The sequence below is a fragment of the Rhinopithecus bieti genome, unplaced genomic scaffold, assembly GCF_001698545.2.
Source record: "Rhinopithecus bieti isolate Rb0 unplaced genomic scaffold, ASM169854v2 scaffold_13577, whole genome shotgun sequence".
In the NCBI taxonomy this organism is placed as follows: domain Eukaryota; kingdom Metazoa; phylum Chordata; class Mammalia; order Primates; family Cercopithecidae; genus Rhinopithecus; species Rhinopithecus bieti.
Window position 1 is genome coordinate 1081520 of NW_016807867.1, and position 12937 is coordinate 1094456.

Sequence of the window (12937 nt, forward strand, 5' to 3'; positions counted from 1 at the left end):
TGAGGCGGAGTCTCGCTCTGTCGCCCGGGCTGGAGTACTGTGGCCGGATCTCAGCTCACTGCAAGCTCCGCCTCCCAGGTTCACGCCATTCTCCTGCCTCAGCCTCCCGAGTAGCTGGGACTACAGGCGCCTGCCACCTCGCCTGGCTAGTTTTTGTATTTTTTAGTAGAGACGGGGTTTCACCATGTTCGCCAGGATGGTCTCGATCTCCTGACCTCGTGATCCGCCCGTCTCGGCCTCCCAAAGTGCTGGGATTACAGGCTTGAGCCACCGCACCCGGCCAAGTTTTGGGGGAAGGAATGGGAATAAACTGCAAAGGCTCCTGGCCATGGACCTGAAGAGTGGGAGGTGAAGAAAGCAGGACTGAAGCCCCACTTTATCTCTTCCATACTTTTGCATCATCCTGGCCACGGGCAAAAGAGTGATGAGGGTGAAGGAGAAAGCTGTTAAGAGGGAGAACAATCAGGAAAAGATGAGACCAGAGGAGATCCACAGGGAAGGAGTGCTACCACTCCATCAAACAGCTGCTCGGGTTTCAGTTCTGGCAGCCGTGATCTCTCCAAGACCTGGAACCAGGTTTAGGACACTGCTGGGAAACACTCTGGGCTGTTCTGTTGGTTCTTGGCCCTGGGAGGGCTTAGCATGTGATGACTATTGCTTGCCGTCAGACTTTTCTGAATGCATAGACTTTAAGATGCACTGTAGACTGATTGAAATGGAATGGCATATTGGTTAAGGTATGACAAAGATGATGATCAATGTCTATATTTGGTGGAGAAAGAAAGATAATGATTTTTGTTTTGAATTTGATCAGCTTGAGAGGCTGCCACTGGGTAGAGATGTGGAGGGGGTGGCCTGCCCCTCCACACCTGTAGGCACTTCTCATCAGGTGGGATGAGAGACTGAGAAAAGAAAGAGACAGAGACAAAGTATAGAGAAAGAAAAGTGGGCCCAGGGGACTGGCGCTCGGCATACGGAGGACCCCACACTGGGCTGGCACTAGTCTCTCCTGAGTTCCCTCAGTATTTATTGATCATTATCTCCAACATCTCGGAGAGGGGAATGTGGCAGGACAATAGGGTAATAGTGGGGAGAGGGTCAGCAGGAAAACATGTGAACAAAGGTCTCTGTGTCATAAACAAGGTTAAGAAAAGGTGCTGTGCTTTGACGTGCACACACATAAACATCTCGGTGCATTAAAGAGCAGTATTGCCACCAGCTTGTGTCACCTCCAGCCTTATGGCTTTTTTCTCCTATCTCAGTAAATAGAACATACAATCGGGTTTTACACCAAGACATTCCATTGCCCAGGGACCAGCAGAAGACAGATGCCTTCCTCTTATCTCAACTGCAAATAGGCCTTCCTCTTTTACTAATCCTTCTCAGCACAGACCCTTTATGGGTTTTGGGCTGGGGGACAGGTGTCGGGCTGGGGGATGGTCAGGTCTTTCCCTTCCCAAGAGGCCATATCTCAGGCTATCACATGGGGAGAAACCTTGGACAATACCTGGCTTTACTAGGCAGAGGTCCCTGCAGGCTTCCGCAGTGTATTGTGTCCCTGGGTACTTGAGATTAGAGAATAGCAATGACTTTTAACAAGCATATTGCCTCCAAGCACTTTTTTAACAAAGCGCATCCTGCATAGCCCTGAATCCATTAAACCTTGAGTCAACACAGCACCTGTCTCTGCGAGCACAGGGTTGGGGCTAGGGTTACAGATTAACAGCATCTCAAGGCAGAAAAATTTTTCTTAATATAGAACAAAATGAAGTCTCTTATGTCTACTTCTTTCTACATAGACACAGCAAGAGTCTGATCTCTCTTTCTTTTCCCCACAGAGATGTCCAATAGACAGTTAGGAGTCAGGATCGGGATCTTGGGCAAGGGGTTGTGGTGGGACATGTTGCCTTGGGAATCAGCATCATATAGAGATGGTGGAAGCTGTGAATCGATGAGATGACTTTAATAACGGTGTCTCCTTTGTTTTATCAGCTCTTCCATGTGGCCTACATTTTAATCAAATTTGCAAATTCTCCTCGCCCTGATCTTTGGGTCTTGGAAAGATCTGTAGATTTTGGAAGCACCTACTCACCATGGCAATACTTTGCTCGTAAGTAATCTTGCCTACTATGTTATGTGTGGCTTTAATTACTTGGAACAGATCAAGACTATGGATTTAATTAGAAAATTAATCTTGGCTGGGTGCGGTGGCTCACCCCTATAATCCCAGCACTTTGGGAGGCCAAGGTGGGTGGATTATCTGAGGTCAGGAGTTCGAGACCAGCCTGGCCAACATGGAGAAACCCTGTCTGTACTAAAAATACAAAAATTAGCCAGGCATGGTGGCACGTGCCTGTTGTCCCTACTTGGGAGGCTGAGGTCGGAGTATCATTTGAATCCAGGAAGCAGAGGTTGCAGTGAGCCAAGATTGTACCACTGCACTCCAGCCTGGGCAACAGAATGAGACTCCGTCTCAAAAAAAAAAAAAAAAAAAAAGAAAAGAAACGAAAAATAATCTCTCAGTATGACTAGTTAGGGACTGGTCACTTTTAACCTCTAAATTACTCTCAGAACATTGGCTGGGCGTGGTGGCTCATGTCTGTAATCCCAGCACTTTGGGAAGCCAAGACAGGTAGATCACTTGAGGTCAGGAGTTCGAGACCAGCCTGGCCAACATGGTGAAACCCTGTCTCTACTAAAAATACAAAAATAAGCAAGGTGTGGTGGTGTGCACCTGTGGTCCCAGCTACTCAGGAGGCTGAGGTGGGAGAATTGCTTGAATCCAGGAGGTGGAGGTTGCAGTGAGCTGAGATTGTGCCACTGCACTCCAGCCTGGGCAACAGAAACTCCATCTCAAAAAGAAAAAAAAAAAAAGAATATCCCCATTTCTCAAGCATGTGTTCAAGGATACCACATGCAGAAATGAAGTAGAAACTGCTTTTATGATAACAGTTCTTGGCACTATTTGGGAGCACCTGTAAGACGGTAGAAGCTGTGAATCGATGAGATGACTTTAATAACTGTCATCTCCCATCTTTTTCCTTTTATGCAGAATTAGAAGCTAAGTTCCATCTTTATAGATCCTATGCTGTGCTTTACTCACCTCAACTCTGTTACCTTCACTAATGAAGAATGTCAGGGTTTCTAAACCCTGTGATGAGCAGAGGTGGACAAGAATTTTGCTTATAAAGGCATTGGGTTTTCCAGTAGGTTTCCTTAGAAGATAAACTTGCCTAAGTAGGAGTGTGGAGTTAGCACTGCATCTCCAAGCATTGCCACTGAAAGTCAACTGGCCTGAAATGGCTTGGTATTTTCTTTCATGAATTAAAAACTCCATTCTCAGCTTTTCTCTAAAAGTTTTAAATGCCTTTCTCTTCTTTCTTTCTTTGTGTATTTTCTTAAGGAAACGTAAGTCTTCTTAAGAGATTTGCAACAAAATGATAATATTTTGTTATATAATGTTAAAATATTTTCCTTCTAGATTCTAAAGTAGACTGTTTAAAAGAATTCGGGCGGGAGGCAAATATGGCTGTCACCCGGGATGATGATGTACTTTGTGTTACTGAATATTCCCGTATTGTACCTTTGGAAAATGGTGAGGTAAGTAGATTTGGAAGACTGGGAGAGATAAGACTCAGAAATGAACATGAGGATATCCAATTTTTCATAATTGCGAAACTTGCACTTTCAAGGACATCTAACATAGATCAAGATGGAAACAGGGCTTGGGACTGAACAGTTAAGGAATCACATTGAGTGCTCCCAGAATGAACCAGGTTGGAAATTCTGTTGGGGGATTTTAGTTATCCCCAGAAAGTCAGGATTCTTTTTTTTTTTTTGAGACGGAGTCTCGCTCTGCCACCCAGGCTGGAGTGCAGTGGCCGGATCTCAGCTCACTGCAAGCTCCACCTCCCGGGTTTATGCCATTCTCCTGCCTCAGCCTCCTGAGTAGCTGGGACTACAGGCGCCCGCCACCTCGCCCAGCTAGTTTTTTGTATTTTTTAGTAGAGACGGGGTTTCACCGTGTTAGCCAGGATGGTCTTGATCTCCTGACCTCGTGATCCGCCCGCCTTGGCCTCCCAAAGTGCTGGGATTACAGGCTTGAGCCACCGCACCCAGCCGAAAGGCAGGATTCTTGATTCAAGGCCCACAGGTCTTGAACTGTCCTTTCTGGTGATGTTTTTAGAAAGTGGGTTGCTGGTAACTGAAATGATGACCCCTTACCTCTTCACCCATGATCCCATGATCCCCCGTAAGAGTGAGAAGAGGAGGGGCTGGTGGTAGCAGGTAGATTTTCTCTATACTCTCTCTTCCCTCATCTGATGACTAGATGTAGGGGATCCAGAGGAGGACTCTGAGGTCCTACAGAATGGCTGCATCTCTAGATGGTAAGAGCCTGCTTCCCTGAATGACTGCATGGCTGCATGGAGCTGATCCTACCTGATCTCTGATCCCTTTTGGTAGAATGGGTATAATCTGTTGGAGAGAAAAAATTGCTGTCCCTGTGGGGTTGCATTTGGCCCTTGTAAAGTTAGCTTGGCTATTGTTAAGGGAGATGGGCAAACACAGGCGAAACAATCAGCGAAGATTTCCCTGGAAATTCTGAGGCTATAATGAATATGAACTGAGTTTTGAGTTTCAAATAAACTTCCATCAAAGGTGTCAGCCTCCCTCTCTTTAAGTAGAGAGACCTTACTTGAGCATGTGGATGTGGTGTCTTCTGACAACTCATGAGTGGTTCATATTTCCAGTGGCTGACACTTGGGCTTCATCACTTTGGGCTTTAAAATAAAATGGAGGGTTTACACAGATTTCTCCCCCCTCCTCCCCGATTACTGTCAAACTTTATATCTAGAGATTTCCTTTTTTCAACCTCATGTAGATGTTTGGGTTTCTTTAGCTTTATTTCTTTGATGCAGCTTAACAAAGGTGTGTCCTTATATTTACAGATTTTAACATTATGTTTTCAACATTTCGTAGTGTTACAGTCCCACAACTACACTGATAGAACAAAAGCTTTGAAAATGAAATGATAACATCTCTCAAGAGTCCAAGTTTCAAAGACATATTGCCAGACCTTGGAACCAGGAAGTATGAGGGATGATGGGACTAGCAATGATGTTTTTAGACATAAACAAGATCCAAAACCCCCTACAAATACCAAATGGCTTAGAGAAACCAAGTGCCTTGGGGCATGTGAGTTATTTTTGCTTACTTGCTGCTAAATTTTGATAAAAGGAACCTTTTCCCCCTTTATGTGTGTGTGGTCATTTTAGGTTGTGGTGTCCTTGATAAACGGTCGTCCAGGTGCAAAAAATTTTACTTTCTCTCACACCCTGAGGGAGTTTACCAAGGCAACAAACATCCGCTTGCGTTTTCTTCGAACCAATACGCTTCTTGGACACCTCATCTCCAAAGCCCAGCGAGATCCAACTGTCACTCGGCGGGTGAGTAGTCAGAGCATTTGTTTTGTTACTTTATTTATTCATTTTTTTTGGCTTACCAAATTAATTGCCTCAAACTCTTTTAAGTAACCTTTATAGCCTGTAATGATGTAGGTGTGGGAGTTGTTGTCTGAAATACTAGATATAATTAGGAGTTTATATCTAATGACGTATAAAAATGGCTGTTTGAAGAAAAATCATTATATTCAAAGAAGATGAAAGGCAAACGATTATAGTCAGTCTGGTACTAGTCTGGATGGGATAATTAATACTACAGCCAACAATCCCCAAATCTCAGTGGCTTAACAAAATAAAGCTTTGTTTCTTGCTCATATTACAGTTTAACATGGGTCAGCAGGTAGGATCGGCTTCACACAGTCATTCAGGGAAGCAGGTTCTTTCTATCTAGAGATGCAGCCATTGTGTAGGACCTCAGAGTCCTCCTCTGGATCCCCTATGTGTTGGTCATCAGATGAGGGAAGAGAGAGTGTAGAGAAAAATCTACCTGCCTCTCATCAGTGGTTACTTCTATGGGCAAGAACTGGTCATATTATAGCCTCACTTAGATGCAAGGAGGCTTGGTGATGTCATCTAGCTGAAATGGAGGCACATAGGTATTGGTGAGCACTAGTACCCTCTCCTGTGTTGGAGGTACACCATGAACATCTCTCACTCTCAGGTGTCAGGGCAGTACACTTGTCTCCTGGGCACAGAGGGAGCCCACAGAATCAATATATTGAGCTCACTCTTCTTCCACCCTCTGATCTGCTGGTGCCTTCCATTGGCCAAACCAAAAAAGAAGCCAGAAAGAAAGACAGTCCATTGGTTGCAGCCATAAAGTTCAGCTCCCAGGCACAGGACAGGGTGGAGAAGGAGGAGAGCAGACCCGGAGGGTGAATGGAAGATGCCCAGTGCACCTTATAGAGTTTGGCTTTTTATATAGGTAACATCAGAGAGCTGGGAAAGGAAGGGAGGGAAAAGTGTAAGTATTGCCACAGTTTTGAGCATTTGACAGAAAGGCAGGCACCTTGGGTGTAGGTGGCCTATCTTTTGCATTTTTTGCTCTCCTCAGCTCCCTCTGAGCTTCTGTGTAGTTGGGTACTGTGTTGAATCTGAGGATGGATGTTTGCAAGGGAGGGCTGGACTTTCTCATAAACTATAGCCCGGCTGTGTTGCTGTTCCTCCATGTGCCCTGGAGCACTGCCACAAATGTACCTTACCAATTTTTTTTTTTTCTTAAATTGTCTTTTTGGGGGTTGCAAGATTTGCAGTCATGTATATCTATGTATATTACTTTTCACTTAGATGAATACAGGCCTCTCCATTAAATAATTATTTTATGGAGTGTATCACATACATAATACATAATCTTAACCCCCCAAGTTTAGGTTGCTTCTCTCATGGAGGAATATGATACCAGCTACCTTATGACACACATCACGTGTGCTGCTGGGTGAAGGCTGACTGGGGTTTCTCTTGCTGCTGCTGCCCTTAACACGTGTGGAGGGGAACTTTTACAGTGGCCAGCAGGAAAGCCCCTGAGTCTTAATTTGTCATGGAAAGCCCTGGTAATACTGACTTTATCTGTATTAACAAGGGGGGCTGTTAATGCCTTCAGACTAAGATGTTTCCAGGAAGCATTGACACTTTAACAGGTTTTAATGAGGGAACCAGAACAGAACCCCAACATTAAATCAATAGGGCTCTTTAAGGCAACCACACTCAACAACAACAACAACAATAAAGGGACAAAAACCCTCTTGTCCTTGTGAATTCAAAGACTTCTCACTGACAGATATTCTTCTCACTGGCAGCATGGCCTCAATGAGAAAGATTGTTCTACAGTCCTCACATTCCTCCCAAATCCTGGGCAGTCTCCTGCCAAGTCTGAGAAGGAAGGGAGCTGGCAGGAGGAGCTGCCTATTGTCACCACTGCAGAGGCCTCCAACATATTGGAGAGGGGCCTTGTCAATGAGAGGATCTATACATATTTGTGGCCTGGTTTAGGGGCCGATCTTCAGCTGGATCTGAGCTGGCTCTGTCTGGCCTTTCTGGAGCTTGAAACTTTGACTCTAGTCTTTCCGACCCTGTGCTAGGAAAGCTTCAGCAAATCCTGGTGGCCCCTCCAGTCTCAGGGATGCATTGGATCCATCTCTGTAAATATTATCTCCCTTCCTGGAACCTGGGATAGTATTTTGCACAAAGCAAGTGCAACATTTTGGTATAAAATTTAGTTTTGATAAATAAATATGTTCAATGTATAAAATTCATTTGTATAGAACATAATGTAAAAATTATTTTAATTTACATAAAAAATAAACTTGGACGTTCTTAATCCCTTTCCTATAGGCAATAAAGTATGATTCTTTTCTAATGGCAATTTCCCTTAATGGGAACTTCAAGCATCTGGATTTTTTTTTTTTTTTTTTTTTTGAAGGACGGAGTCTCGCCTGTTGTCGCCCAGGCTGGAGTGCCGAGTGGGCGGATCTCGGCTCACTGGCAAGCTTTCCGCCTCCCCGGGGTTCCCGCCATTCTTCCCGCCTCAGCCCTCCCCAGTAGCTGGGACCAAGCGCCACGCCACCGCGCCTGGCTAGTTCTTTGTATTTTTAGTAGAGGACTGGGGGTTTTCACCCGTGTTAGCCAGGAGGGTCTCGATCTCCTGACCTCGTGATCCACCCGCCTCAGCCCTCCCAAAGTGCTGGATTAACAGAGCCACCGCGCCCGGCCTGATTTTTTTAAATGTACAAATTCAGCAGTATGTTATTACATTTTATTGAGGAATGTGTTTATTTTATAAGACATGTTACATCCCAGTGTAGGGCTCAAGAATACGGAATTTTAAAAGGGAAGCAGAGGCAGCAGATGTGGGTTAAAGACTAGTAAGAGAAAGTTTTTGTCACTGTTTAGTGAAACTTGCATGTTCTGTGTTCTGTCGTGCAGTATTATTACAGCATAAAGGACATCAGCATTGGTGGGCGGTGTGTTTGCAATGGCCATGCTGAAGTGTGCAATGCAAACAATCCTGAAAAACTGTAAGTACACTGTGCAGATTTTTTTCAGCCTTACTATGAATAAGTCTAATTATTTCAGTGGATGTATGCATCCCATTAAATGTTTCTAGGTTCCTGTCCTCAATAGGAATGATTCAGGATCAATGAATAGGTGGGGGTGTGTGCCTCCTCTCCACCAACTCTCCCCTTTCTTTCATATAATTGCTATGGGCCCTGGCAGACATGGCTAATCAATCACAGCACTCTGGATAATCTGTGTCCCAGCCACCAAATCACCCCCAAGACATACCTCAGGCCACCAATTGATTAGAGCTGGCAAGAGAAATAAAACTTGTCATTCCTGATTTAATGGGATTGGGGTATACATTTCAAATCCTTGTTTTTTAAATTGTGGTGAAATACACATCAGATTTACTATTTTAACCATTTTAAAGTGACAGTTCAGTAGTGGTAACTATGTTCACATTGTTGTGCAACCAATCTCCAGAACTCTTCATTTTGCAAAATTGAAATTCTATACCTGTTAAACAACTCCTTGTTTCCTCCTACCACTGGCCCCTGGCAATCATCATGACTATCCTAGGTACCTCATATAAGTGGAATCATACAGTATTTCTCCTTTTGCAACAAATACTGGCTTATTAAATTTGTCATCACTTATTTCACTTCGCATAATGTCCTCAAGATTCATCCATATTGAGCATGTGTCAAAATTTTCTTTTAGTTCAAAGCTGAACAGTATTTTCTTGTATATATGTATATACTACACTCTGTTTATCCATTCATCTGTGGATACACATTTGGGGTGCGTCCACCTTTTGGCTGTTGTGAATAATGCTGCTGTGAACATGAATGTACCCTTTTTGTTTTTAATTTGAGTATATTTTGCATACAATAAGATGCATGAGTCTTAAATGTTAAGTGTTCAGCAATACATTTGTGTTACCACTGCAAGAGGGATACTTTAAAGGGCTGGGAATTACAGGATGCCAGATATAGTAATCATTTTATCTCAATGTTTAACTTAAAGTCTACAATGTTTCATGAGCAGCATTTACCAGAGATATATTTCACTTTTAGTCAGATTCAGGCTTGTGCCTCTTTAGGTCAAGCTTTGTGTTCAGGCAGAATTGCTAGTTCTCAAGGTCTGTGATGTGCTTTGTGGGGCCCTTCTCCTTGACCATCCATAGCTCTTAACGTTTTTGTCCCCACTTCAAGGATCCAGCAGTGCTGTTGAGGGAGCTCACACACCAAATGATTAACCTTTAGTGGAAAATGAGTTGTTTATTAATGGTTAATCTATTTCCACCCTGTAATGTCCTGTCTCCCTAAGACACTAGAAATCGGGTCAAATAAGTTCTGAGTTGGAGAGAGGAGAGAAGAGGTCCAGCTAATGTCCCTGAGCCTGGAACAAAATAGTGCCATGTGGGAAAGGAGTACATGCTATCACAGAGGGCAGGAGCTTCCTGCTTAGAAAGGCTACTGAACCCGGCCGGGCGCGGTGGCTCAAGCCTCTAATCCCAGCACTTTGGGAGGCCGAGACAGGCGGATCACGAGGTCAGGAGATCAAGACCATCCTGGCTAACATGGTGAAACCCCGTCTCTACTAAAAATACAAAAAACTAGCTGGGCGACCTGGCGGGCGCCTGTAGTCCCAGTTACCATCCTGGCTAACGTGGTGAAACCCCATCTCTACTAAAAATACAAAAAACTAGCTGGGACCTGGCGGGCGCCTGTAGTCCCAGCTACTCGGGAGGCTGAGGCAGGAGAATGGCGTGAACCCGGGAGGCGGAGCTTGCAGTGAGCTGAGATCCGGCCACTGCACTCCAGCCTGGGCGACAGAGCGAGACTCCGTCTCAAAAAAAAAAAAAAAAAAGAAAGGCTACTGAACCCTGGAGACCCTGGCCGAGCTGAGGAGTTCTACACCGGGTGGTTAATTCTCCCAATACACATGTATGGAGGTCTCCCTAAGCCTTAGTGAAAGGCTCAGTTTGGCAGCAATCCACTTCAACATGACTGCCTGCCTTTTCTTGTCTGCTGGTTTGCTTCTGCCCAACAGGCTGACCTTGAACAAATGCTGATGAAATCCACATCCATGATGAGGTAGAAATCTTATAATAATTTAAAGGGATTCAGAAACTTAATGGATAGAGCCAAGCCCAGACTATCAAAAAAGTTACTGGCTACTGAGGCAGAACTCAAGAAGAGGGGTTGTTAGCCAAGCATGTGTACCATGTTGACCTTGCTGCATGGATATGTGGAAGGACCTCAAATTTAATTCTGAGCCTCCTAGCAGCCAACTCAAAAAGGGAAATCTGCTTGGTTTCATATTTCACTATGATCACAAGCTAAAAAGTAATGTTACTTAGAAAAAGCATGATTGTTGATACTAGTCTCAAATAACAATTTTCCCTAGGAGTGGGGAGGAGTGATCATCACGAAGGGAATTCTCTAATCAATGACATCTTCAAATAACATCTTTACAGCAGATGTATTATTAACCATCAGCCTGGGCTGCAAGAGAGGAAAAGCAGTGATTTGGCAGTGCCAGTGGGAGTCAGATGGGTATCCAGCTCCTTTTTTTGCTATGCTGAATTTTAATCCCCCTATGTGTGGAGTTGGACTACATGTTCTTTTTTTTTTTTTTTTTTTAAGACGGAGTCTCGCTCTGTTGCCCAGGCTGGAGCGCAGTGGCTGGATCTCAGCTCACTGCAAGCTCTGCCTCCCGGGTTTAGGCCATTCTCCTGCCTCAGCCTCCCGAGTAGCTGGGACTACAGGCGCCTGCCACCACGCCCGGCTAGTTTTTTGTAATTTTAGTAGGGTCGGGGGTTTCACCGTGTTAGCCAGGATGGTCTCGATCTCCTGACCTCGTGATCCGCCCATCTCGGCCTCCCAAAGTGCTGGGATTACAGGCTTGAGCCACCGCACCTGGCCTAAGACTACATGTTCTTGAAGCATTCTTGCCTAAATAATCTTGTAGTCTAGCTAATGCCAAATGTTTAATTGGCAATGAGCTGAAATTGCCTCTCCAACAAGAGCCCATTTGGATGCCAGTTGTTCTGTGCTGCCAGGTAGATCTATGTCCATGTGCTTTACCAGGCAGTTGAGTATGGAGAGGGATGATACCCTCTCTTGGGAATAGAACTGAGTATATTCCACACCACCTTCCCTTAGAGAAGAGTTGATGGAATCCCTACAGGCACAGCCAAGAGCCTTCTTAGACAAGGCGTTTTGCTGTTGTTACTGTTTTAATAGTCTCGGGTCTTTATTTGACTCAAACTGAACACTGCAAGTTTCTCATATTAAAAAAAAAAAAGCTGTTTGCTCAATGCCGCACAAAGGGCAGCATGCGGGGACACCCCCACTCACCGCCCCCCCCAAAACACAACCAAAACCCAAAACCTCTTTCATATTCACGATATTCATGAAGCACCAGCTATGGAGTCAAGCATCTTTGTTTGGATTTAGTCTCTTTGCCTACAATCATGACCTTCGTCAGGTGAGTTTATCTCTGAGCACCAGTATCCTCATCCCCAAAGTGGGGCAAGTTCCATCTACCACAGTGAGACAGGAAAGGGGCTCCAAAACTGAGAGCTGCCATCACAGTAGATGTTGTAAGGGCTGGATGAAGAACTCCAGAAGCCTGGTGCTACCAGCGCACTTCACCTGAGCCACAGCATCCCAGGCTCGGGAGTGCCAGGACTCAGGGGGGCCCTGGATACGGTGCCTGCACCCAGTCCTTCCCCAACCACGTGGCAACCATGTGCTCCCAGTGGTGGTTGCCTCCTCAGTCCCCTCCGAGCCTCCCCGCTCCCCACTCCCTGCCCCCCGCCTCGCCCCGGCCCAGTAACTGGCTGAAGCAGCCGGGTGAATTGTGGGTCCAGGAGCCCCAGACTCTGAGGCCTGGGGACTGGAGAACAATCCTAGGCTGTGCGTCCGTGCCCTCCTCCAATAGGGAGGCGTGTGCTTCTCCGTGAACCCAGCCTCCTGGACCAACCCAGCCCGGAATTAGAAGCCTACCATGCCGGCCTGAGGCACGCCCCTAGGAAAACGACCACTGCCCAGCTCCGATGCCTACCCCGGGCAACCCGAACTGGGTTCCACCTTACCTCAGGCCCTGGGCCTCGCCTCGCTCACGCTCCTGGGGCTTCAGGCCGTCTTCCCACCCCTTCATGCTCCCGGCTCCCTCCTGGCTCCCATCCTTCCAGCTCCAGCAGCTCTTCCCACTCCCTCCGGCCTCCAGCCTGCTTGGCGCTCTCCAGCAGCCCGGGCTGCAGCCGGATTCCCACCTCCAACCCTTCCCCTCTCCTTCCCCCCGCCCCCGTCCCCTCCTCCTCCTCGGTCCCCTCCCCAGCCCCCACCCTCACTGCCACTAGACCCTGCTTGGCCTCCTCCAGCTCCCCCCAGCAGTTGCCAAAAAGATAGTTCTGAGGTCTCAGGGGGCTCATCCATCGAATCTTCTGTGGGGTGGTGGCGCGCNGT

The 12937-nt window shown here is 46.1% G+C and overlaps 1 protein-coding gene across 1 annotated transcript in view; it reads left to right on the plus strand.

Annotated features, from left to right (window-relative positions):
• The window catches only part of LAMA3 (laminin subunit alpha 3), a 275849-nt gene that overhangs the window by 62532 nt on the left and 200380 nt on the right, over positions 1-12937 (plus strand). Inside the window, exons 3-6 of the mRNA XM_017883982.1 lie at positions 1993-2110; positions 3482-3600; positions 5277-5447; positions 8385-8476. Of these exons, the coding sequence (XP_017739471.1) occupies positions 1993-2110; positions 3482-3600; positions 5277-5447; positions 8385-8476 (500 nt within the window). The remainder of the gene's footprint in view (positions 1-1992; positions 2111-3481; positions 3601-5276; positions 5448-8384; positions 8477-12937) is intronic.